The sequence below is a fragment of the Squalius cephalus genome (genome assembly GCF_949319135.1).
Source record: "Squalius cephalus genome assembly, chromosome: 25".
NCBI classification, from domain to species: Eukaryota; Metazoa; Chordata; class Actinopteri; order Cypriniformes; family Leuciscidae; genus Squalius; species Squalius cephalus.
In genome coordinates, this window is record NC_137146.1 from 15,897,587 (window position 1) to 15,923,733 (window position 26,147).

Genomic DNA, 26,147 nt, shown 5'->3' on the forward strand with positions numbered 1-26,147 from the left:
CCAACTTTAAGAACTTTTGTGTGTGTGTGTGTGTACATATGTAGATGCCCATTTAAAAATGTCTGCAAAAATAGGCAGAACAGCTCTTTTTATTAGACATGTATGCACTTTTATTAGATGTATTTACATGTATTGTATTATATGTATGCACTGCTATTCTTATCATTAACATTTATGGGATAGTTAGCTCTTTTTAGTGTTTAAACTTCCATTCAAAAGTTAGATTTTTTTAATTAATTATTTTATTCAGCATGGATGCATTAAATTGATAAAAAGATACAGTAAAGACATTTATAATGTTACAAAAGATTTCTATTAAAAGATGCTGCTCTTTTGAACTTTTGATTCATCAAAGAACCCTGAAAACATAAATGTTTCATGGTTTCCACAAAATATTAAGCAGCACACCTGTTTTCATAAGCACCAAATATTTCTTAAGCACAAAATCATCATATTAGAATGATTTCTGGATGATCATGTGACACTGAAGACTGGAGTAATGACAATTTTGCCATTGCAGGAATAAATTACATTTTAAACTATATGAAAATAGAAAGTAGTTTTTAAAAATATTAATAATACTGTTTTACCGTATTTCTGATCAAATAAATGCACCCTTAAAACAATAAAACATCCTTCTGACCACAAACATTTGAATGCTAGTGTATAATTTTAGAAGCCCAAGCTTCAGTTGATTTGTGCTAAAGAAATCTTAAAGATAAAAATATTATTAATAATTTAGAATCGAATTTTGCTTAATTTGCCCATTGAACGGGTTGATCCCATTTTTAACATACCCAAAGATCATACTATTTTACTACTATATTTTGTAAATCATTTTTCAAACCTATAATGAACTTCTCTCATCATGCCATTCATTTAACAGGTTTTTGCTTGGTGGAAAAAATAATCCTCTTCGAAAAATAATCCTCCTCCAAACAATGAAGATTAGGCAAGGCCCTTTTGGTTGTGTTTTTACGTAAACGGATTTCCTACAGGTGCCGTTGTAGGAGACACAGACATTATGCAAGGCTTAGTCCGTGTCAAAGGGAGAAGACGAGAACAGCTGCCGAGTTGAGTAACATGCCGAGACCCCTGACAGAGGCGGCCTGCTGTACTAACGTCTCCAGCCCTGGGCCGGAGAAGACTTCAAACGGCCCAGCACCCGGCGGGAGATCTTCTGAAGATGTACACAGCAGCCTCTCGCCCATGAATCAGGCCTGTCAATAGCTGCCCATCCTCTCAACAGGTGTCCGAATTGTCGCACAATCACTTTCTCCTCGCCTGACATAATGAAAGAGCCGTTTTCCAACAAGAGGAAAGCGTTCTCACCATGAACGAGTTTTCTGTTGCAAACAAACAAGCGCATAATGAAAGATACAAGATCCAAGGGCTACAATTAATTGCTCGAGAACAATGTCTCAGTTCTGTTAGGAAGTGAAGATGCCAGGAGAAATAGTCTCAAAGTCTTTCCAGTTAGGTGGGGGGAAAAGCAACAACAACTAGCCTTTAAGAACTTTTCATGGTTTTTATGCTTCCCCGCAGACTGAACTCAAACAATCTGGCTGAAGCTTTAAATGGAGAGTTCACCCAAAAATGAAAACTTGAAAAATTCTGCGCAACACAAAAGAAGATATTTTGAAAATTTGTATTTGTCTATACAATAAAAATGAATGAGGTCCAATTAATGTTTTGGACACCACTGACTTTCACTGTATGGACAAAAAAAAGGAGTATGTAAATGATGACAAAAAATTTCATTTTGGGAGAACTAACCCTTTTATCTAAACCAACTCTAATGCTCTTGCTCTAAATGTTAGGTTATTCAGGCAATTTTTAGTTTTATAACCTTTTGTCAGAGTGCGTTTTTTTCTAAATTTCTTTGAAATAAATGTCACTTTGTTTGATATTTTGTTTAGATGATAGATAGATAGATAGATAGATAGATAGATAGATAGATAGATAGATAGATAGATAGATAGATAGATAGATAGATAGATAGATAGATAGATAGATAGATAGATAGATAGATAGATAGATAGATAGATAGATAGATAGATAGATAGATAGATAGATAGATAGATAGATAGATAGATAGACAGACAGACAGACAGACAGACAGACAGACAGACAGACAGACAGACAGACAGACAGACACTCAAGAACTTCTGGTCTCTGACAGTCAAGCCCTTAGTCTTCATTTTAGAGCTTCAGAATCTGCCAACTTCAGATCTCCCCTGATGTATGAGCTTGCACTATTCCCAGGACTCAGCTTGAAGGCTGGATGCAAAGGCTCTTGGGAAAAGAGCAGCCAGCTGAGCACAGCGTGCACACGCAGCAGCAGCCAAATTCGCCCTGTCACATTCGATTTCAGGGCCTCCATGTTGTATAAGCAACACCTCGTGCAGGGGCTCTGTGAGCTCCCCGCTTTGACATGTTTGTTGCCGCTGTGGGCTGACACTTATGTTACTTCAGCTCTGTAGAACATGGACAATTTAAAGGCCTTAACAAGCCAAAAATGGACACGGTGTTCCGGGAATCAAACACTCTGGGATCAACATGCTGGACCAGTTCGAGCAACTTTTCAAGTACTATTTTCACAAGCGCACTAATGACAACATTAAAATCGATTCAGAAAATCAAAACCTACAAATACAGCATTTGAAAAAGACATTAAGAGCCAAGAGAGATGTGTAGCTTAGTATGTATTTTGGCCTCCAGTGAGTTCGGAGCTCAAGGCAGACGAGTGAATGCAAACATATGTTGGGCAGATGGCATTACGTGGCTGGCACAGGGTCGGCGGGGGCGCTCAGCTGTATATCTAAGACGCCCAGGCCCTCCAGGAATGCACATGGATGGCCAAGGATCAGGGCAGGAGGGGTGTTAGGCTATAGGGGCTTGAGGCCTCCTTTGGCATTGAGAAAGAGCAGGGCCCTGGGCCCTGTGAACTGACAGGCTCTGCAGGAGCCAGGAAAGTGCAGGAGCAACTCTACACGCTTCTCCGCAGGACTCTGTCAATTCCTCCAATGAGTTAGTGTCAAAAAGTGACTATGGGGAAACATCACGTAGATTACAGCCACTCAATGTTCAACATCCTAATGCTGTCTGTGATATATATGATCCAAAATAAAGTTTAAGAAGCTAAATCAAGAAGACAAGTCAATTATGATGGATTAATAAAATGTTACACACGGATAGACTCTTCTCTTGTGCACTGATAATCTTATGCTGTAATCTCCAGGAAAGAGTTATCAATGGACCCCATGACATTCCCACTGGCTACATACAGTAGGCTAGTTAGTGAGATAAGAGAATCCATCTGAACAACTCCCAGCACACGTGCCTCAGCCCACATGCATCACAAACCCCATCCGTATACATGTGAGGTTGATTCCTCAACCTTGATCACGCATGTCCACCTACACTGAGTTGTTAATATTAAAGTTATAATTGACAGGACTGTACTTTCCCTGAAACATTTTAAGGTTAACCGGGGTTAGCTGTCACATCTCAGTAGCTATAAGGTTTAAAAGTCAAAATTACACAAATGTGTTTTCTCAAGCAGTGATTTAGCATGTTGGTTAGAAATATCTGGTTTAAAACCGTCTCAAATCAGAAAAACTTTTGTTGTGAATTGTCCTCCAAACAAAATGTAATATAATTATTAAAAAACATAATAATAATAATAATAATAAATAAAAATAGCAATAAAATACATTATTAATATTATTATTATGATTATTTAGTAGTAGTATATACATTTTCTACAATTGGCATATATATATATACACACATATATATATACACACACACACATATATATAAATACAAATATACAATTATATTTAAATTATATATTATAATTCTATACATTTATTATTATTATATAATATTATAATTAGTGCTGTTAAATCAATAATCGCGATTAAGCGCATCTAACTAAAAGTTTGTGTGTGTGTATGTGTATGTGTGTATATATATATTATACATGATGATTATTATTAAGTAGTAGTAGTATAGATATACATTTTCCATAAGTACACAAATTATATTTTATACATTTGTATACATTTATATTATTTGTAGGGCAAAGTTCGGCGAACCAATGCTGAACTATGGGGGAAAAAAAGCATAACTATTCCAACAGTAAATGAAATGAAAAAGAAGACTTCAAACAACTGGTTTTTGATTGATTTGATACACATTTTCAAAATCTCAGCATAGTTGAGACCAACTCGTCTGTTACAAACAAAGATCATTGTGTAAGTCCTTTGTAATTTCGGTCGGAAGTCCATTTAGACAAAATGACTATGTTTTGCCGGTTTAGTACTTTGAACATTACAAATTCCCCCATTAAGTGTGACAACACCTCCCGCCATTGGGGCATGTTGTCACAAAAAGTCACCATTTGTTTCCTATACAGAAATCTTTCAAAAAATAACCCTGAGAAATATTCAATGCAGTAAAAAGTGTTAAAACTAGTCCAACACATACTACACAGTGACAATGAAAGAGCCCTGTTCTTATTCTATCTGAAGTGGATTATCATTAGAAGCAATGACTGCAAACTGTGGGGCAGTGGAGCAACTTGGGCCAAAAAGTGTCACAATCCAGAACCACCCTGGGTTCATTGTTCTGACTCCTTTTGTGGCTGGACGCCACTGTACTAAGGAATCTGGAAAAGAAAGACTCCCTAACAGTCGGTCATGCACCAGTGCTTTTGGCAACAACAAGTCCATGGCCTATATTGCCTTCATTTTGCTCTGGCGGCTGTGTCCCCACAACAGAAATCCCTATTACTGGTTATAGAACAGGCTTTATTAGAGAGTGGAGCTTTGAAGGGCAGAACAAAAGAGTGTCCTATGTTTAGATTAGATAATGTAAGCAACTGCTTTTCTGCATGGATGACACCACACAATAAGCCACCTCATGAATACTAGCCAGTCCAGATCCTAGGGCTCTTTTTGTTTCATAATTACAGCAAGAAAAATGAAATAAGAAAACCTAATCAAATGCGGTCTGGTCTGTCACTAAATCACAATTATCATTAACAATGGGAATAATGGCTGTGCGTGTTCTGATTGCCTGAATGTTGGCGTTGATAAAATCTTGATGAGTGAGATTGCGCTGGTAAGTAACTGCCTGCGTATAGTAGGATATATCCAAGGAAACTCTGCAAACAAACAATGCAATAAAATATCTGTGCACAACATGTTCTCCCCAATGAATCTTCATAATGAACAGCTCCTATTGACAGCACACTCCGTGATGAAACAATCGGTTTGCCATTTTCCCAATATTAGTTTTAATTTAATTCATTTTGTATTCCAACGCAATCAATGAATCGGCATGGAATACGGTCAACTGTGGGAAAATACCAGCCTGTTCAATAAATCATTTCTCTAAAATCCTCTGTATCTGAAACTCATTTAACATTAATTTAGGTCACACGGACCATGTCTCAATGTCACTGTATCAGACCTAAAATATCAGTGGCATCTGCAAACAAAATGCTGTTGAAGTTTTTCAGAACATGTTTTCGCAATTTGTTTGATGACTTTCCTCCAAATGGTGTTAAAGTCCTCATGAAATCTAAATTGACCCTATTTAATTAGTTAGAGCACATTACTAGTCTTGTGGTGAACCTAATCTTTAGTCAAAAACTGAAACTTTGCTTCTGCTCTGGAATGGCGTCCCTTCTCTAATGATGTCAGTTTGATGGCTTGTGTAGAGTATCCTAAACCACTCCCCTCCAACCGCCAGTCTGCTATGAGCGAGGGATAGAGAGGAGGTGAGCTAAAATAAAACCCTGCCCTCTACTCAAAATTCTGTTTAACAACACAGAAGTAAAGTCGGTTGCAACTTGTGGTTCACGGAGACTTTAAGGTGATTACTGTTAACTTTTTTTTGTGGTCTGTGTCAGTCAGTCAATCAGACGAAGTCAGTCAGTCAGAGGAGATCCACACTCCAATGCAGAAGGGGCGCGCACGGCAATACAACGCCATTCGCCAACCGCCAAACAGCGCTTGAAAACAAAGTCCACTGGACGCCGAATGCTGGATGGACAAAGGAGTATACTTTGAAAGGGTGTGCATGAAACTGAGTGGAATGTGGAAAATTAAGTATAGGAGGGTTGGGCTTAAGCTTTGTATGTTTAAATATAGTTTAAGTGGAGCAAATTGTAACACTACTAACGCGCAAGTTTAATTTTTCATTATTCTATTTATTTTGCACTTTTATAACACAAGATGCTTTTCAGTTTTGTAGCTGATACCTTTTTATGAGCCCTGCAAAAAATACGACCTATGCAAGAGTGCATTCTGTTTACTGCTTAATACACTAAAGGAGGCTGTACTGTACCAACTAATGAAAAGAAACCCAGCTTTGGGCATTTGTTGCTTTTTCCATTAACACTTTAGTGTATGCTCCAATTCTCACTATTAACTAGTTGCTTATTAGCATGCATATCATTTTTGCTGTTTATTAGTACTTATAAAGCACATATTAATGTCTTCTGCATGAACATATTCTACATCCCTAAATCCTATCCAATACCTAAACTTAACAACTACCTTACTAGCTATTAGTAAGCAGTAATTAGGGGTTTGAGACAAAAGTCATAGTAATAGTTAGTTAATAGAGAGAATTGGACGTTAATTTTTAGAACAAACAATTAAACGACAGACAGACAGACATTGCAGTTATATTACCTGGTCATGGCTAGCTGGAATGGAGCTCCCAATGCCGTGGAAAGTCATCTGCACAGGTGAGAGGGTCAGGTAGGTCATGAACTCTTTGTCAGTTTGCCGATCTGAGTATTGCACCTGCATGACACAAGAGAAGGCAAGGGAGTATTAAATATTACATGATGCAATTTACAGCATGTACTGCACTGTGGTTCTGACCTTGGAAAACCTTTTGTGGGAAAAGTATGAACTGGATCCTCAGACTTGGCTGGTGGTTTGTGCTCAGTTTTACTCAATAACCGCAGTGGTTTTAGATTTTAATCTTCATCCTTGTGAATGGTTCACAATCTAGCTTTCTCAAGTGCGCTGATGGCAAGCAATATAGTGATTTACAGCCGAGCTCTGGCCCCGTTTGGGGTTTCTGAGAACACCTCTGCATGTCAAACTCCACTCAGCAACACCCAAAGGATTGTGTGTGTATGTGTGTAAGGATTTTGGACACTATACTGGGCCACTTTGATCATGTTATGCCTGACCTATATACATATCCAGGCCATTCTAAAGACTTTCTTACATGCAGAACACACTGAACTAAAATAGAAATATCTTTTTCATGTTATTACTTTTAGAATGGATTTGGTAGATGTCCCAATGCCTCAATTTTGTTTTTGGGTGAACTATTTATTAAAAGCACTCTTATACTGTATGGTCTTATTGTACAGATTTTGGAAAAGTTTCAGTCGCTCTATGGGAAAAATGCATATGGCTGTCTGGATGAGTGGATACAATGTGTGACTAACTGCTTCTGGAAAGCTCTTTAGCACGAGAAATATCTTGGACTAATGCTCATACATTTAAAGAAGAAAAAAAACGAAAAGCCCAGAAAGATGCTCCTCTGCCCTATCCTGTCCTGTTTAAAGTGATCTAATTTTGAATTATACACATGCAAATCTCCTCTGATGCATAGATACAGACAAAAACAAACACAGTTGACAGTTGCAAAGCCCAAAAGATGATCAGGCTAGATGGTTTTTAACAGAGAACAGAGATACAAGTAGGGGAGAGTTGCTGTCATGTAGCCATATATTTAAAAAGCGCCCACTATATACTACTGAATACAAGGTCAATGCATAAAACTGAGAATCCTCAGGAGAAGAAAAACAGATCAATGGCTGCAATTGCAGACTGAAGGAATCTCTCACTCCATGAACGTGTGTTTATGTTTAGTCTTCAAGTGGTTTGATGGGCCAGATCCACGGGGCATTCCGCTGTGAAGTGTGTTTTAAAGACAATGTTAACAACACGGTTTGCAAGAAGCACAATGTGTGATTGGCGTTCACAGCCCCGGGAAACAGGAACTCCTGACATATACAAACATCTCGTGTCTGCTGAAGAGAAGAAACGATTGGCCACACTGAGTTGGGTAATATTTCTGTTGTATTCTACATGAACAGATCGTTCTCTTCATCTTATTAGGGCTGTCATTTTAAAACAGCAATTTATCATGAAGATTTTCAAATCATGTTTCTCAGAAAATAATGTTAAATGCACAACATTGTAATTTAGTTGATTAACCATCACATAATTAGTAACTGATTTTATTAAAATGTTTAATCAATAAACAACACTATTTTATAAAAACATAATCCTAATTATAACCATATTAATATAATTCAATATAGTAAGACTATAAATTGTTTAATATAAGAATATAGATCTTTAAATATATATTTAAAATATTTGTATAAATTACCAAAACTTTGGAGAGCAAAATATACAGTAGTTAAATTATATACAGTGCTATTCATAAGTTTAGACACCCATACTAAAGTTGACTAAAAAGAGGAATAAAAAATCATCTTTTGGAAACTGAACTTAATGCCTTAATTAAAAAAAATTGGAAAAATCCAACCTTTAAGGACACCAATTTTCTTTGTGAATGAATAATGTATCGTAAATAAATAAATGTTCTTCCTTAAAATACAGGGTGCATAAGTTTGGACACCCCTATGTTAAATTCCCATAGAGGCAGGCAGATTTTTATTTTTAAGTATTTTTTATTTTTTAGGATACTATGCATCCTGATAAAGTTCCCTTGGCCTTTGGAATTAAAATAGCCCCACATCATCACATAGCCTTCACCATACCTAGAGATTGGCATGGAGTACTTTCCATAAGATCATCTCTCAATGCAAATCAAACTAGCTATTAGGCTAACTGAAATAAAACCATGCCAATCTCTAGGTATGGTGAAGGCTATGTGATGATGTGGGGCTATTTTAATTCCAAAGGCCAAGGGAACTTTATCAGGATGCATAGTATCCTAAAAAATTTTTTTTTTTAAATACTTAAAAATAAAAATCTGCCTGCCTCTATGGGAATTTAACATAGGGGTGTCCAAACTTATGCACCCTGTATTTTAAGGAAGAACATTTATTTATTTACGATACATTATTCATTCACAAAGAAAATTGGTGTCCTTAAAGGTTGGATTTTTCCTAATTTTTTTAATTAAGGCATTAAGTTCAATTTCCAAAAGATGATTTTTTATTCCTCTTTTTAGTCAACTTTAGCATGGGTGTCTAAACTTATGCATAGCACTGTGTATATATATATATATATATATATATATATATATATATATATATATATATATATATATATATATATATATATATATATATATATATATATAAATAATTTAACTACTTTGCTATCCAAATTTCAAAGTATATATACACTATTATATTATATTATATTATATTATATTATATTATATTATATTATATTATCCATTTCGGAGAGCTAATATAGATATTTCTTTACATATTTTAGATCACCATTATGGAGCACAACACAACACCTGGACCAAATGAAATTTATTTCAACTTAATCTAATATGTTTGAGCTGTAGCGCAAACATACGCTGACTGTGTATCCGTTAGTGGTGCTGGGTTTGATTTAAAACTTTTCCAAATGCACTTAATTTTGGTGGAGTACCGTCACTTTGAGCAAATAACTGCGGGCCACCATCAAGCTCAAGACACCAAGATCAGTGCCAGCTTCCTGTCAGCCCCAAGATTCATGTCCCTGACAAACTTTGTTTTCAAAGATCACTCCTCGCTCAAATAAGCCACAGTCATGCAGATGGGCCCCATCAGAACGAAGCAAAAATAAGACCATAAGGGATTAGCACGTCTAGCATGTGTTTGCTAATGAAAATCCCAGCATAAACACCAGCTCCAGGAACAGGGAAAGGGCAAGAGGGACAGAAACAAACCGTCCCGCACTTTGATGCTTGGACAGGAGATGCGTTTGATGTCGACTGTGTATAAGATGGAGATGTGCAGTGGAAAAGGAGCCAAGCCAAGCGTAGGACGCTGCCAGCGCTATTTGAAGTGCTTTTCACACACACAACAGAGCAGAGTATGGGGGGTAAGAAAAACAAAAAAGAATAAACCGCGTCACAAGGCGGATCTTTTGGCGCAGATGTTCAAAACATACATCATCCCATAGTTTTTATTTTCATTAAAGTGGGATTTGCTACATAGCGAGGAAGAGAAAATTAAAACAAAATGGAGCAACATCTTGCCTTTGACTTAAGCGCATGGACCAGTGATCTTTATCAGGATGATATTGCTGGTGGATTTAACACATGAGTACGTCTGATAACATCATATTGCAGTTAAACATACGCTAAACCAGCAGTTCAAGTCATAACAAGACTCTGTTTATGATACGTCTAGCCTCAGCATGTGTATTCAATGCTCTCTTGGACAACTGGGGTGAACATTTCTATATGGAAAAGGAGGGAAAAGTCTAAAAATAATTAACTGGGCAAATAATTTACTAACAACGAACAATATTTTTACAGCATTTATTAATTTGGGATAATATAAAAAAAATAAAAAAAAAAAAAAATAATAATATATATATATATATATATATATATATATATATATATATATATATATATATATATATATATATATATACACTTTTTTTCAGGAAGTAAACAATAAATTAACATTAGATATGAACAAACATGAATGAGCAATTAAACAAAAATTGTCATATTAAATATGCATATGGCATTAATCTAAATTAATATAATATAATATATATATATATAAGACAGATAGTATTTTCTTGTGAAACATAGTCCAATAATCTTTGTTTTATTTATTATTATAATTTTTTATAGTGCATATCATATGAAGTGGGTTAGATAAAGCTTCACTTTTCCTTACCAAATATGGCTCCTTTTACCACTTAAGCAAACACTGCACATCAACAAATTTGATACATGCCGGATTTCACAGTTATAACATAAATATATCTTTAATCGCCTCATAATTCATCCAAAAAACAATTATTCACATATTATTGGATCAAATACGAGGCATACCAGTGCCAAAAACATCTTGTGAATCATATCCTTCGCCATAAATGGAGCGAGTCACCTTCAAAAGCCCACATCAATCCACTTCTATAATTGAAATTATGAACCTGAAGCTACTGCTGAGTTATACAACTCCAGATGTTCTCGGATCAAATTAAATCACTTTCATATCATCAGTCAGTGCTTTGCCATTAAGGGCAGGACGGTGGGTTACAGGTTATAAATTCTGCAGGTGGTCAGCACGGAAATTAAAGCGTGATTAAAACTTATGAATGGTCGGTCATAACATTGACTTGAAGGCCGGTTTTCATGTTTGGGCTTAGCTTTGTAATTAATGAATAAGTATTAGGGATGCACTGATAATAAAATTCTATCTGTTAACGTCATCATGTTATGGGAGATAACTGATATGCCGATAATAAAATTACTGTACTATTTTGTTGAAATAAATTAACAATAGAAATGTACAAATGGGGAAATTAGCATGCACAATTAAATATTCAATATCTGACAATATATATTAAATTGGCAGATATTCATAAATTATATATCTTTTTTATTTATTATTATTTTAATATTCTGGTCAAGTCACTAGAGCTTTATCATAATCCCCAAGCAGACTTTCAGTTGAAAGCAAGGTTATCATTGGAGAAGGGTCCCGCACTGATATAAAAGATCAAACGGATGCATCACAGACGCTTCCATCAGCTGTATATGAAGCGATTTATGAAGTGATTAATGGCATGACTACACAGCAGTTGGCATATAGATGCTGAACGCTGACGCCCGCGATCAAAGCCGCCAGCACCTCACAGAGATGCATGTGTGCCCAGAGCTGGCAGGATGAGAAATATAAGCACGGGTTCTTCTATCAGCTCGTCTCCATTCATCTCAAAACGAAGCCGCGATTCACTAGAAGGTCAGAAAACATCAATGGGCGCTATTTGAAAAAAATAACTGAGAGCCTTTGCTCTCAATCTAGGTATGCTGGTATTTCTAGCCAAGGTTAGAAACTTTCTGAGAAACAGACAAACAGAAAGAGAAACAGACGAGTAGTGAGCAAGGAGGGAGGGAACAGAAAGAGCGAGATTAAAAAAGGGAGAGGGAAAACTGAAATGAGCAAGGGGGAAAAAAGAGCGATAAGGTGAGATTCAGTCTGAAACTTAAATTTTTGTTTTAAAGTACAAAAAAAGTTTTCTTTTTGCTTGGTTCAAACAAATGATCTGTGAAAAGAGATGCTTAACTTCTAGAAAAGTCTGATCGTCAACTACGTTACACGATAAGTTATATTTTCTATTCATTATATATAGCCTATAAAAAATGGAAATAGAAAATAAATAGTGCAGTCAAAATTAATGCATTAACATATGCGATTCATTTTTTCAGCTTAACCTGTTAAAATATTTAACGCAATTAACGCAGTATTTTTCCCGTCATCCTTTGGCCAGCGTTACATTATATGATGACACTCTAATTCATGCGAATGCTTTTAAACCATTCAAGTGCGATAAGACACAAAAGAGAAGTGCAGTAATGGCGCACACTGTCTTTGAATCTCTTGTCTGTGACACACACAAGACTCTTGCGCACAGAAAGCCGCTTCAGACAGGACCAAAATGCCCAATTTGAGTATCTTCGCAAGCACAGTCTTAAATGAGTTAAATGAAGTCTTAAATAAATGTAAAGAGTGATCAAATGGGATGCGTGTTAGATCCACGTCATGTACGTGTGATCTTAAAGTGACAGAAGCCAAATAAAACCTGCTGTCATTAAGGATAATCAAAGAACAAAAGAAAAAGAGAAAATCACTCACACACAAAACATTTTTAGCTTTAATAAGGATTAATCTATATTTAATTTATAATTTATGCAGTGAAGACTGTGACGTGTTTGATAACTTAATTCAATTTCTGTATATATCCTACCTGCTAGACCTACCTGAAAATCTTAAAGCACTGTTTACATGGGTCAAAAACAATGAAAACAATAACTTTTTGTGCATTTTGACAGGGACAAGTAAAAATATGAACCAGTCTGACTCAGCCAATAGAAAAGATTTAGCCCTGATATATTGAAGGGCACAGGTAAATTTATTATACTGGGTTTGTGTGAAGATTGTTTTGAGGTCACTTAAATTATTAATAACTGAAAAATGTGCGACTAATTAGTTATTTTTTTAATCGATTGACAGTTCTAAAAAATAACACATATTAACATTTAAAGGTGCCCTAGAGTTTGAAATTGAATTTATCTTGGCACAGTTAAATAACAAGAGTTCAGTACATGGACATGACATGGTCTCAAACACCATTGTTTTCTCCTTCTTATTTAAATCTCGTTTTTGAAAAACACCCCTGAAAAATAGGCGAATCTCCACATAACACAGACTGTGACGCAACAGTCGGGATCATTAATATGTACGCCTCCAAACATTTGCATATGCCAGCCTATGTTCAAGGCCAGGCGGAACTCAAGCCGAATCATCGTCCGAATCATTTTTCTTCAAGAGACATCATGGCTTGCAAACGAGCGAAGCATGGCAGTTGCTCAGTGTTTGGATGTACAAATGAACACAAAGGTATTTTTTAGTTCCTTCATCCAAGCCTCTGAAGAACCAGTGGGTTATGTGAATTTCTGATGTGTAATTGTTCAAGTTCAGACAGATAATCTTTCTCTCAAAGTCGTTCAATACTGTTTATGCATCAGTAAATCAAGCCAGTGACTAAACGATCAACTTCACATCGTTTCTCTTGGTAGGATGAAAATAATCGTACTTAAACTGTGATTAATATACAGAACAATCCCTTTCCAGTCGCCCAAGCTGTCAATCACACAGCGCGAGTTTATCTGGACACTTGCCAAAACCCGCTATGAAATCAATGACGCTGTTACACTGCACAACGAAGCTCTTACTGTACGTACATCATGTTTGCATTGGTGAAATCATTAGTGAGAGTGCAGAAACTGCGTTGCAATGATAAGATCTTCATTCACGTGATCAACAGGCTTACACTGAAGTCTCACAGCAGCCAATCACAGCAGTGGGCGTTTACACTGAAGTCTCACACAGACACGCCCCTTCAAACAGAGCGTTCAAATCAGAGGCTAAAATCAGGCTAGGAAAAATGCCTTTTATTTCTAAATTATAACAAATTTTGATCTAAAAAACATACTAACATTATAAGGGCACCCCTGGAAACATTCTAAAATAATAAAATAATCCATGCAATGGCACCAACTGCGTTCTTAAAAAGTGGGATCCTACTGGTTTAATTAGGTTTTAAATTTTGTATTATTATTTATATTATTTGTATTTATTATTATTACACTACCTATTAAATGAAATGTAAAAAACTAGACTAGAATGGGAAACATGGCTGTAAATGTGGCCTAAATTAAGTTCTCTCTCATTTAGTTTGTGAACAAATGTTGGTTTGAAGATACTGAAAACCGTATTAAATATATTATACTTTTGGTAATGAAGTAAACAGCAATATTTGTAAAAATTGAGGGGAAAAAAGAGAAGAGATAATTTACTACGAAAAGGTCATAACATCTGAAGATGCTTTTGATGCTGGGTTAATTTTGTGTTCGTTTATCAGACATCTCTAATAGGTCTCACAACAAAAAGATGTGAGACACCAAAATATACCGTATTCGTGGAAAGTGCCAAACTATACTGTAGAGTGCAGGACTGTGGTACTACAGTATGTTTCACGCAGCCTCATATGGCGTGATAAGATGAATGGGGTTCATAAAATGAAAAGGCGTTGGGACTCATCCCTAACATGAGCTCTACCTCCTGCTCTCTGCTCTCCCAGACTGCTTTGCAGCTCACAGGCTCAGCACAAAAGGCCCTTTATGATGTGCACCTGACATGCGGCGAAGAGCAGCGTTCCCACAGAGATTGGCTTCACTGCTCCACCTCTCCTCTCGCTTTCGTCCTCTCCGAATCTCTGTGTCCCCAGTCTGGGGAATGAGCGTTAGCTGGCAGGGCTCCGGTTGCTCGACCAAAGGGAGATTTGGGGAAAGATCCATCTCTGGGTCCGTCTAAAGCTGGTGCTACTTGCACCAAATAAGTCACCCAGTTGACCAAAAGAGGCTCCAGAGTTTAACCGGACCACTGAAGCTTACTAAATAATCTAAAGCATGTCAGATCAGTCAAGGGGACTTGATACAGAAAAAAATAAGTTTTGTGTTTTAATGCAGCTTTAGCTGTGCACTCTATAAAAGCAAAGCCTCAGTTCACCCAAAAATTCTGTCATACGTACCCTCGTATCATTACAAACACATATGCTTTTCTTTCATATGTGGAACATAAAAGGAGAAATTCTGACTGGTTGCTCTTTTCCATTCAACTACAATGAAAGGTGACTGATGTTTCAAGCTTCAAATGGATGTGAACAAATCATTTTTTCAAGATGGATGTTTTTTAATTAATTGATCCAGTTCACAAAAGTGGTAAGAATGCATTATTCTCAATCAGACTGATCTGGATCTCAATGATCCAGAAGTCAAAATGGGTAATAGGGTTGTAATGGTTGCCTAAATTAAGTTCTCATTTAGTAGGGACAAGTTAGTTTGGGACCAAATGGTGATTTGTATCCGAATCATTGAATTGTTGAATGAATGAATTGTTCTTTTGAGGATCTTTTCAATGAATCAATTGATCAAGTTCACAAAAGTGGTAGTTCTGTTCCTCATACAAGCCAGGACTGGCAGATTTTATGCAACAATTGGAAGTTTGGGTACAAATATTTGTACTGGGTTAAATGTACTGTAATAAGCCCTTTACATGTTGGTTAAATGGCCTCTTCCTGTCTAAATGAGTGATTCTTGTCCAGAATAAGCTAGACCAGACTTTATGCCAATAAAGATTTGGTAAGATCCCTATGTGAAGGTTAGCTAGAGTGTGGGCAAAAACTGAGATGTAAAGCTCATCAACAGAACAATAACATTTCACTTATACAACAGAGATAAAGAGAATGAAAAAGAAAGAGAGAGCACATGTTGTGCATTACTCAAACGAACATTATTTCTGCCCTACTTCCATCACAAGTGGCCTGAGACAACAGGGAAGTTTTCTTCAACTCTTTCTGCACCAGCATTGCTTCCAAAAAGCCAATATGCTGATGCCCCCATCTAATTTTCAACCTCTGGCTAAATTCCATCAATCAAATCTCTTTACTCTCTGAGGCCCCATGTGTCTAACAAGAGCGAAAGACTTGAATCAACCAATATCAACTGCAAGTAAATTCCAAGAACGCCAAAGACAGCCTGTGCTAGGTCCTTATTTTTACAAGGCACGACCGTATTTGTCAATTAACTTCTCCGTTAAGAGTTTTCGAGATCAGAATCTGGCTTTAGAGGAAACAGACGCACGAATAACCGCACGTCAATGAGTTTAGGAAACTGATTGAACATCGGTTCTCGTTGTGGCTTTTCCAAACTGTTGCAGGTGTTTCTGTTGCTCCAATGCCAACAAAAAGGGCCTCATAGGGGCTTTCATAACATCTCTGTCAAGACCAAATTGAATCACTGAGCAGACAGACCTGGTCTGATTTAAACATGTCCTTTGGCAGTTGGCAGTGTGGATAGCATGTCTGCAGCTCTGATTAGAAACAGTTAGGTGTTTGCCAATAAGCGCATACTATTTTGCACAAGAGCATCTGCCAACAAACATATAAAAGTCTGGAATCTGCCTTTCAGCACTAAAGTTGCAGCTCGGCGGTTTTGTTTTGCTTTTGGTACGTTCAGGTTTTCATTCCCAACCCACATCGCTTGGTGTATCGTCTCAATGAAACACATATTTCCTGCTTTCCTCCATTACATCCTCAAACCCCTCCTGATAGAAGACACCAAGGAATGGGGGGATAAAGCGTTCGGGATTCTTATCTGGGTATTCGAGGGGGAAAAGGGTTTAAACATGGAGTGATTCACACAGGCAGGTCTGCTCATCTCTCGCAGCTGGCCCTTTAAATGAAACCTGCTGTTTTCCCCCCGTGTTTACGTTTGGCTGCCTCGCTCTTCTTCATCGGGTTTCAGACTACAGGAAAGCTCTGAGCAAAAACAAAGGCTTTTTCAAAGGCAACCTCAGCAGGTTAAGATAAAATGTTTTTACTGTCCAATATGAAAAGCACCTGCTGCTAAATTAAGAGGGCCGGCTCAGGTACTGGAGGCCACTTTACAGTCACAAAAAGCTGTGGAAGAGATTGAGGACATACTGTACACATGGGGGACTGAGAAGGGTACAATTAATCGGATAATCGAGATTACAAATATTAAAAGTGCTGATTAAAACATTCCATTTAGATCTACTTCTGTTTCTCTTTACAACATATTTCAACAGTAATTAAAAAGAGTCACACAAAATTGTCTAAATTTAGGATTATTCGATTATTGCCACATTCTAAATAACATTTTAGTTTTTCATGCTATAAGAGAACCAATAAAGTATATTTTATTTTATTAACTAATCACACGTTTATGTAATTAATCCTGATTAATCGCATATTAATATAATAGTTTTATATTGTAATAATGTCACATTGAATCCCCCAAATAATGTAGTATTTTAGCCATTAAATATAGCCATTCAACATTTGAAATTTTTAACATTCAATAGGCTTTACAAAAATAAAACCTTTCTAATTTAAGTGAACTTCAATCTTCACATAAACTATAAATTGTACATGCATAAACTATAAATTTAATATATATGTTATATACATGTTTCTTAAGCAAGTTTCTAGAGGATAATGTGACACTGAAGACTGGAAGAATGGCTGCTACTGTAATTTAGCTTTCCCATCACAGGAATAAATTACATTTTATATTAATGTATTACAAATATATTAAAGTAGAAAACAGTTATCATAAATTGTAATAATATTTCACAATTATTACTGTTTTTATTGTTTTTATCAAATAAACGCAGCCTTGGTGATTTCTTTCAAAAACATAAAAAAATTGTACTGACCACAAACTTTTGAACAGTAGTACGTATAACAAAGTTTCCAAAGGATAATAAAAAATAATTCATGTACAAGATAAAAAAAAAATTAAAACAAAAGATATGGTGTGGGCCATCCTTTTTGTTGAGCCCTGTGTAGCCTGCATTTTGATTATAAAGTGCAGCTGCTCCACACAAAATACACATTTTAATGTAAACTCGATTCATATAGATTAATAACCATGATATTTTAAAAGAAATATTCAACAACAATAAAGTGTCATAATTATGCAGCCCTAGGACAAACAGAGCAGTGGAAGACGAATCAGCTAAAGACAGGTTGTTATCCTTTGGAAATGTAACTGTGAGAAATGACTTCCCTGGCCTGTAGGAACATCAATGACAGAAGCAGGCACTTCCACATTTCCACAGTTTCATCCAGATGGATGAACAGTGCAAGCCAAGCAGATCAAGTTTAGGCTCCGCAAGAGATGTTATGAAATTTGAAGTCTGGTGCTCTGGGTAGAGCTAGCAGTGGAGAGCGAGAAAGAGAGATAAACAAATCTGCAAAATCACTTCATTTATTCCATACCTGGAAGCCTTGAATATGGGCTAAATACTCCAGCTGCTGGGAAGGCTGGATGGAGCCACAGGCCAAAGCAGGTGCTTTCCCCTTCAGGACCAGGGCCTCAGCGGTGGGTGACGTCCCGCTCAGCAGCAGCTCTCTCGCAATGGCTGCGGTGTTTCCCACTGATGGGGTGTAGAACGGCCCCGCGGAACCTTGGCCAATGTCTTTGGGTGTCAGATAGTTTCCAGGGACTCCCTTATTTCTGCTTGCTTCCATTTCTTGATACACATCCGGGGAGAGGTGAAGAATTCCTTTTTGTGCTATATAGGGATGGAATAAGAATAACTGGTATTATACCTGAACCGCTAAAACATGCATCAGTAGTGTTTACTTAAAAAACAGAACCTGGACCCCACAGTGTTAGCCAATTTTAGACCAATCTCCAATTTTTCATTTATGACAAAACTTTTGGAGAAAATAGTCCTGCAACAATTACAATGCTTACTAACTGATAATGTGATTTTTGAAACTCTTCAATCTGGGTTTAGAAAACATCATTCGACAGAGACTACATTGCTGAAGGTTTTTAATGATGTACTAATAACCTGTGACTCTGGCAACTATGCAGTTCTTGTACTTTTAGATTTAACTGCTGCATTTGATACAGTAGATCACTCTGTACTTACTGCCCGATTGGAACAGTGTGCAGGCATTACTGGAAGTGCACTGGACTGGTTTATATCTTATTTTACAAACAGAAGCTTCTCAGTGAAGATTGGAGAATATTCCTCTAGTAAGGCTGTGTTATCGTGTGGGGTTCCTCAAGGGTCTATTTTGGCCCCCATTCTTTTTTCTTTATACATGCTTCCACTAGGTTCTATTATTAGAAAACACGGGTTGTCATTCCATTTTTACGCGGATGACACTCAAATTGATCTGCCCTTAAAACGCTCGTCAGATAGTCTGGAAACTCTTATGGCCTGTTTGACCGAAGTAAAGACTTGGTTGTCTTCAAACTTTCTGAGAGCAAAACAGAAATTATTTTATTTAGACCCTCAGACTTCTCCACCATTTCTTAAGTAAATTTTGGTGGACTGTCTTCTTGTGTGAAGCCGTGGGTGAGAAATTTGGGAGTAGTATTTGATGAAACTTTGAAATTTGAGAGGCAAATATATTTAGTTGTGAAATCCTGCTTTTTTCAGCTAAGACTATTATCAAAAGTAAAGGCATTTCTTTCTTTTAAAAAAATTGACAAAGTAATACATGTATTTATTTCTTCAAGGCTGGATTACTGCAATTCTCTCTATGTTGGGATTAGTCATTCAGCAATGTCACGATTACAATTAGTACAAAATGCGGCAGCTACACTTCTGACGGGTGCAAAAAAACGGAATCATATCACGCCAATTTTACGTTCTTTACACTGGTTGCCAGTGGAGTTTAAACTTTTACTTTTTGTGTACAAATCTTTAAATGGTCTGGCTCCACCCTACTTGTCTGCTCTATTGACTGAGCATCATCCAACTAGATCACTCAAATCAGAGACTCCTGTTTATCCCGAAGTCAAAATTGAAGTGTAGGGGGGACTGTGCCTTCTCTGTAGGTCCCCCTAGATTATGGAATGATTATGGAATTAGAGTGGCCTCATCGTTATTTGTTTTTAAATCCAAGTTAAAAACATTTTTGTTTGATAAGGCATTTAACACATGCTGATGCACTATTCCATTGTATCTCACTATTATTTTAAATTGGTGAAGCACTTATTTTATGGTATTCTACTCAAATCTATATTTGTACTGTTGTTTTATTGTTGTTAGTTTTTATGATTTTTTATTAATACTGTAAAGCACATTGGACAATGTAAATTGTATTTAATTGTGCTATATAAATAAATTGCCATTGCCATTGAGACACATTCTGAAAGTTAAAAAGGTCAGAAATACGTATATATAAATTTTCATAATACATTTTTAAAGAAACTAATACTTTTATTCAGCAAGGAAATATTAAATTGACAGTAAAGACTTTTTGAACAAACACTGTTCTTCTGATCTTTACAATCATCAAAGAGTCCAGAATTTTTTTTACCCCGGTTTCCACCAAAATATTAAACAGCACAACATACAGAGCAGCAAATCAGCATATTACAATGATTCCTGAAGGATCATGTGACTGCATTATTTGAATATAACTATTTTAATAATAAAAAATATTTTAAACTTTTAATTATATATATACTATGAGTGAGTGTACACACACACACACATATATACATACTATACACAGTGTGTGTGTGTGTGTGTGTGTGTATACATACATACATACATACATACATACATATATGTATGTATGTATGCATGTACAGTACAGGCCAAAAGTTTGGACACATTACTGTTTTTAATGTTTTTGAAAGAAGTTTCTTCTGCTCATCAAGCCTGCATTTATTTGATCAAAAATACAGAAAAAAATGTAATATTGTGATATATTATTACAATTTAAAATAATTGGTTTTCAATTTATTATACTTTAAATTATCATTTATTTCGGTGATGCAAAGCTGAATTTTCAGGATCATTACTCCAGTCTTCAGTGTCACATGTGACATCCAGTCAATCACATGATCCTTTAGAAATCATTCTAATGTTCTGATTTATTATGAGTGTTGGAAACAGTTCTGCTGCCTAATATATTTGATGAATAAAAGGTTAAAAAGAACTGCATTTATTCAAAATAAAAATATATATTTTTTTAATATAAATCTTCTTTATTATCACTTTTTATCAATTTAACACATCCTTGCTGAATAAAATTATTGATTTATTTAAAAAAAAATAAAGAAAAAAATTACTGACCCCAAATTACTGACCAGTAGTGTATATTGTTGTTATAAAAGATTTCTATCTTGAAAACATTTGCTTCTTTTTTTTTCTTTTCTTTTTTCTTTTTCTTTTTTTTATTCATCAAAGTATCCTAAAAAAGTATCACAGGTTATGAAAAAATATTAAGCAGCAGAACTGTTTCCAACTTTGATAATGAATCATCATATTAGAATGATTTCTAAAGGATCATTTGATAGACTGGAGTAATGATCCTGAAAATTCAGCTTTGCATCACCGAAATAAATGATAATTTAAAGTATAATAAATTGAAAACCAATTATTTTAAATTGTAATAATATATCACAATATTACATTTTTTTCTGTATTTTTGATCAAATAAATGCAGGCTTGATGAGCAGAAGAAACTTCTTTCAAAAACATTAAAAATAGTAATGTGTCCAAACTTTTGGCCTGTACTGTATATATACACTGCATAAACACACACACACACACACATATACAACACTACATGCATATATACAGTATATATATATATATATATATATATATATATATATATATATATATATATATATATATATATACTGTATATGTTTCAATATTTTTTTGTGTCCCCTTAACAACATTTGTGTTTCAGGCATGAAGGATATCTCAAATCATAAGGCCTTTTCAGGTGTGCTGTACTATTACTTTTGATCTGACTCATGATTTTCACTTGATGGATGATAACAGGGGCTTCTTTCCCCAAAAGGGTCCATTTTAAACATGTCCATCTGTTAAAAAATTAAGTTTTGTCATATTTCATGAGAACACTACACAGCATATAAATAACCTCAAATCTGACAGACAAGGACTAAAAGCCACAAAACTCTAATTTTGGGGTTCTTACAGAAGCCAATACAGAGTGAAAAGGAAAAAAAGATGAGAGAAACAGAGCAGCTGCAGCAAATGTTCTCATCTGTGCACAGATTCTGCTTCCTGTTTGTGTTTTCCGTCCCGAATGAAGTCTCTAAAAGCAGCCGGCTGGTCTCCACAATTTCTGACAACTCAGAACAAGCAACAACTGATTTAACTTAGTGTTCGGACCATAAAACTGGTAAATATTATCTCAGAAAATTGTGAGAAATGTAAATAGCCAGTTTCTCCAAACGCTGCAGTGTGCCGTTGACGCAGCCCTTTAATTCATGGAGTGAGAATGTAAATGAAAACCAGCAGTTTGGAGTTCCCGTCGGCCATTTCAACAAGGCTGATTGGCAAGGAGGCAACTGACATTGAATCCTTAAAATGTCACACAACAACATGCATTTCATATTACACAAATCAGCATCCCAAGCCCGCATGAGAAAAATGCATACTTAAAATGGTATAAAACGAGATCTGTGAGCCAGAATGACATCAATTGGGAATTGCGACAAAAAGCACATAAACGCTAAGAAAAAACAATACCACCACCCCATCGGCACCATCATTTCTCTTTCTTTTTTCATTCTCTCTCTCTTTCCCCGTTCCAACATGTTCCACCCAGTATAATGGGCTGAATTTGAGAATGGTGGGCTGGAGATTGGCCAGCTCATGGCCCAAGCTGTGATTTAAAACAGATAACACACAAGGCCCAACTGTAAATCAACACAATGAAGCAATGCTCCAAGACACTAAACACTAACACACTGACATATTCACACACACACACACACACAAGCATAGTGTAGTGCTGTCTTACTCATACATTCAGTTTTCGTGGAATCCTGCTCTACTTTTTTCCCTTTATACACACAAACAGACTCTTTCTCACACGCACACTCCAGAAACATGCACCAGGAAATAAATTATGGCCACTTTGCAGACCAAAAGCTGCTGAAAAGCTTATCTAGAATGGGGTTCTCATATTTTTTTTGCCTTCTCATAGCTGTGGATGATTGTATAGGAATAAAAAAAAAAAAACTCAATTAAGAAGATGTGTTGCCTTTCTGGGACACAGCGCAACACTAAGACCTCCCATGCGTCCCTTAATCCGTCCCTCCCACCCCATTTCCGTTCATTACGCCACACACAAAAATATAACACATTTGCCATGTATTTCTGTGGGTTCGTACATTCAAAAGAATGCATCACGGGATTAAAGCTCAAACCTTCAAGTGCAGGATACCAGTGCAGGAAATGTATTAATAATGCCTGACACGCTGTCTTGTTGTTTTAAATACATCATGTTCCACAAGCCCTAAGACCATATGGCTGTGGCGGCCGTGACTCAATGTGCAATTTTGACAAAATTCTCTTTTTGTTTCATAGTCATCCTGTACCTTTACACACATAAGAGAGAGAGATCCAGTGGTTGGCATTTAGCTCATTTGTCACATTAGCTATGTTTCCATGACTTTGCGTGATGGGACGACATAACTAGACTAACCAGCAGACCGATCTTTTTGCACAGCATCTGAAATGCAGTTTTGGTTGTTCTGAAATGCCAGAGCAAAGTCTGTCATCAAAGCGGTTTGGTATAATTACCTTCCAGGACAGTCTTACACGACTGCGTTCCCAAACAGCAGGCATACGCTTCCGAAAGCAAGATAACATGTTTATTGTGTTTCGTCTGCGCGCTGTGAGACGCAAGTCATTTATTATATATGAAAATTATTATATACAGTGGCTTCTCCTACTTTTCTGACGAATTTTGTTCTCTTCGACTCACTAGATTGAATCGCGGCTTTATTCGCAAATGTTTTATGCGATATTCCAATTTTGAGCAGAAATTCACTAATTTGGGTGGAAACATAACTATTAAAGACATTTGGGTGACATTGGTTTGGACCCCATTGACATTTATTAAAGCACATTTTCACAAATTGAAAGTGACAAATTAATACAGTCTGGAAACGTTTAGCCTTGTGCCAGAATGATTTAAACAATATGAAAATCAATTGTAAAAATAACCATTAGATAAAAAATGGTATTATAAACAGAGTTAAATAAACCATGTTAATAGGTATCATGTGAAAATTATCATCAATTTTTATGTTGGGTAATTTCCATTAAAAGTCTGATTCTAAGTCAGTTATCAAACAGTGTACCTGTTTATAAAAGAGACAACAGTGTTAGTAAAGGGCTTGAGATGGAAAATGAAGAAAAGAATGAAAAATCAAGGAAAACTAGTAAGGAGAATATTACTATTGTGCATCATTTCCGTGCTGTAACTGTCAAATGATGCAAAAAGCGTGAAACTATTTTTTAATATTATTATTATTTAATTGCATTTAGGATACATAAAATGCTAGCTAAGAAATGAGCGACTCATCTTATTTCATTATTTTTTTTTTTTAATGTCATATCCACCAACATCATTTCCACTACAGAATGCCATTAAACCCACAATTTGATGTGGTGGAAATGACACTGTAGAGGAAATGATCCAAAACTTTTAGAAGAAAAAAATGATAGAATTGACAGAATTATCCCGTGATACAATGTTGGACAACTAGTGAGAGTGTGAAAACTGTTTTCAGAGAGTCCACAGGGCCAAAAAATGTGCATAGTTGAAGAAACACCCAAGAATGCAGAGCTAAGGATCAAAATCATTGCTCTTGCATAATCAAAATGCAGATAAATCTGCACATTTAGCAGCGATGGACAAGGTACCATAAATCTGCTTTAGAGAACCTGGTTATGTGTTCACAAGGGTGGAAAGGAAAAACTTAGTTCGCAGGTCACTGACACGTACATCTGCTCTGAATTGAGTTTACGCCCCTTAGAGACGTTGATTCTCTCACTGGCAGATCTCAGGAACCGTAAATTAACTAGCATTATTCTGACATTAAAGACTCTACGGTTGAGAAAGTCTGTGAAGTCAATTAGGAGATAGATGGAGTCTAACAACATCAGTGTGACAAAGTCAAGCTGGAGAATGGATCCTCTCCAAAACAGAGCAAAGGCCAAAAGATAAAAAGAGAGATGAAGAAAGAGATGGATAATGCACATTTTTTTGGGGATACATGCAGCTTCAGATGCAGAACTTGTATAATCTTATAAAGACCAATTTAGTACTGAAACAGAAGTCAACAAAAATAGAAGCTTACAAGAATATTCCGGGTTCAAAACAAGTGAAGCACAATCAACATTCGTGGCATAATGCTGATTAGCACAAACAATTATTTAAACCTTTCCCTCGTATTCTTTACAAAAAGCAAAAATCAAGGTTATGGTGAGGCGCTTACAATGGAAGTGAAGTAGGACAATTTTTGGGGGATTCAAAAGCAAAAATGAAAAGCTTGTAATGTTACATACCGCACACAAATTCTCATGTTAAAAGTGAAATATTAGGGCTACATATGGGTGAATTATTTGGGCTGTACAGCTGTTTAAATACAATTTTTTTTTTTTTTTTTTACAGTTGTTTAATGGTGTTATGTGTTGTAAAATTAGATAAAAATGAGAAAAAGGATACATCTTTTGGCTATACTATTGAAACAGTGAGCATTGTAACACTTACAAATCAGCCCCATTCGCTTTCATTATAAGTGCCTCACTGTAACCCAGATTTTTACTGTTTTTAAAAAAAATAAGTAGCTGATTGAGTTTAACTTGAACTGAAACTGGTATATTTATAGTTCACCCAAAAATGAAAATGTTGTCATCATTTACTCAGCCTCAAGTTGTTCCAAACCTGTATGAGTTTCTTTCTTCTGTTGAACACAAAAGAAGATAT

At 36.0% G+C, this 26,147-nt stretch overlaps 1 protein-coding gene across 2 annotated transcripts in view; it reads right to left on the reverse strand.

Annotated features, from left to right (window-relative positions):
- stau2 (staufen double-stranded RNA binding protein 2) overlaps positions 1 to 26,147 on the reverse strand; it is a 121,052-nt gene that overhangs the window by 32,202 nt on the left and 62,703 nt on the right. For both annotated transcript variants that reach the window (XM_079862415.1, XM_079862416.1), the window contains exons 12-13: positions 18,633 to 18,928; positions 6,711 to 6,824 (exon numbers count right to left, since the gene is read on the reverse strand). In XM_079862415.1, coding sequence (XP_079718541.1) covers positions 6,711 to 6,824; positions 18,633 to 18,928 — 410 coding nt within the window. The remainder of the gene's footprint in view (positions 1 to 6,710; positions 6,825 to 18,632; positions 18,929 to 26,147) is intronic.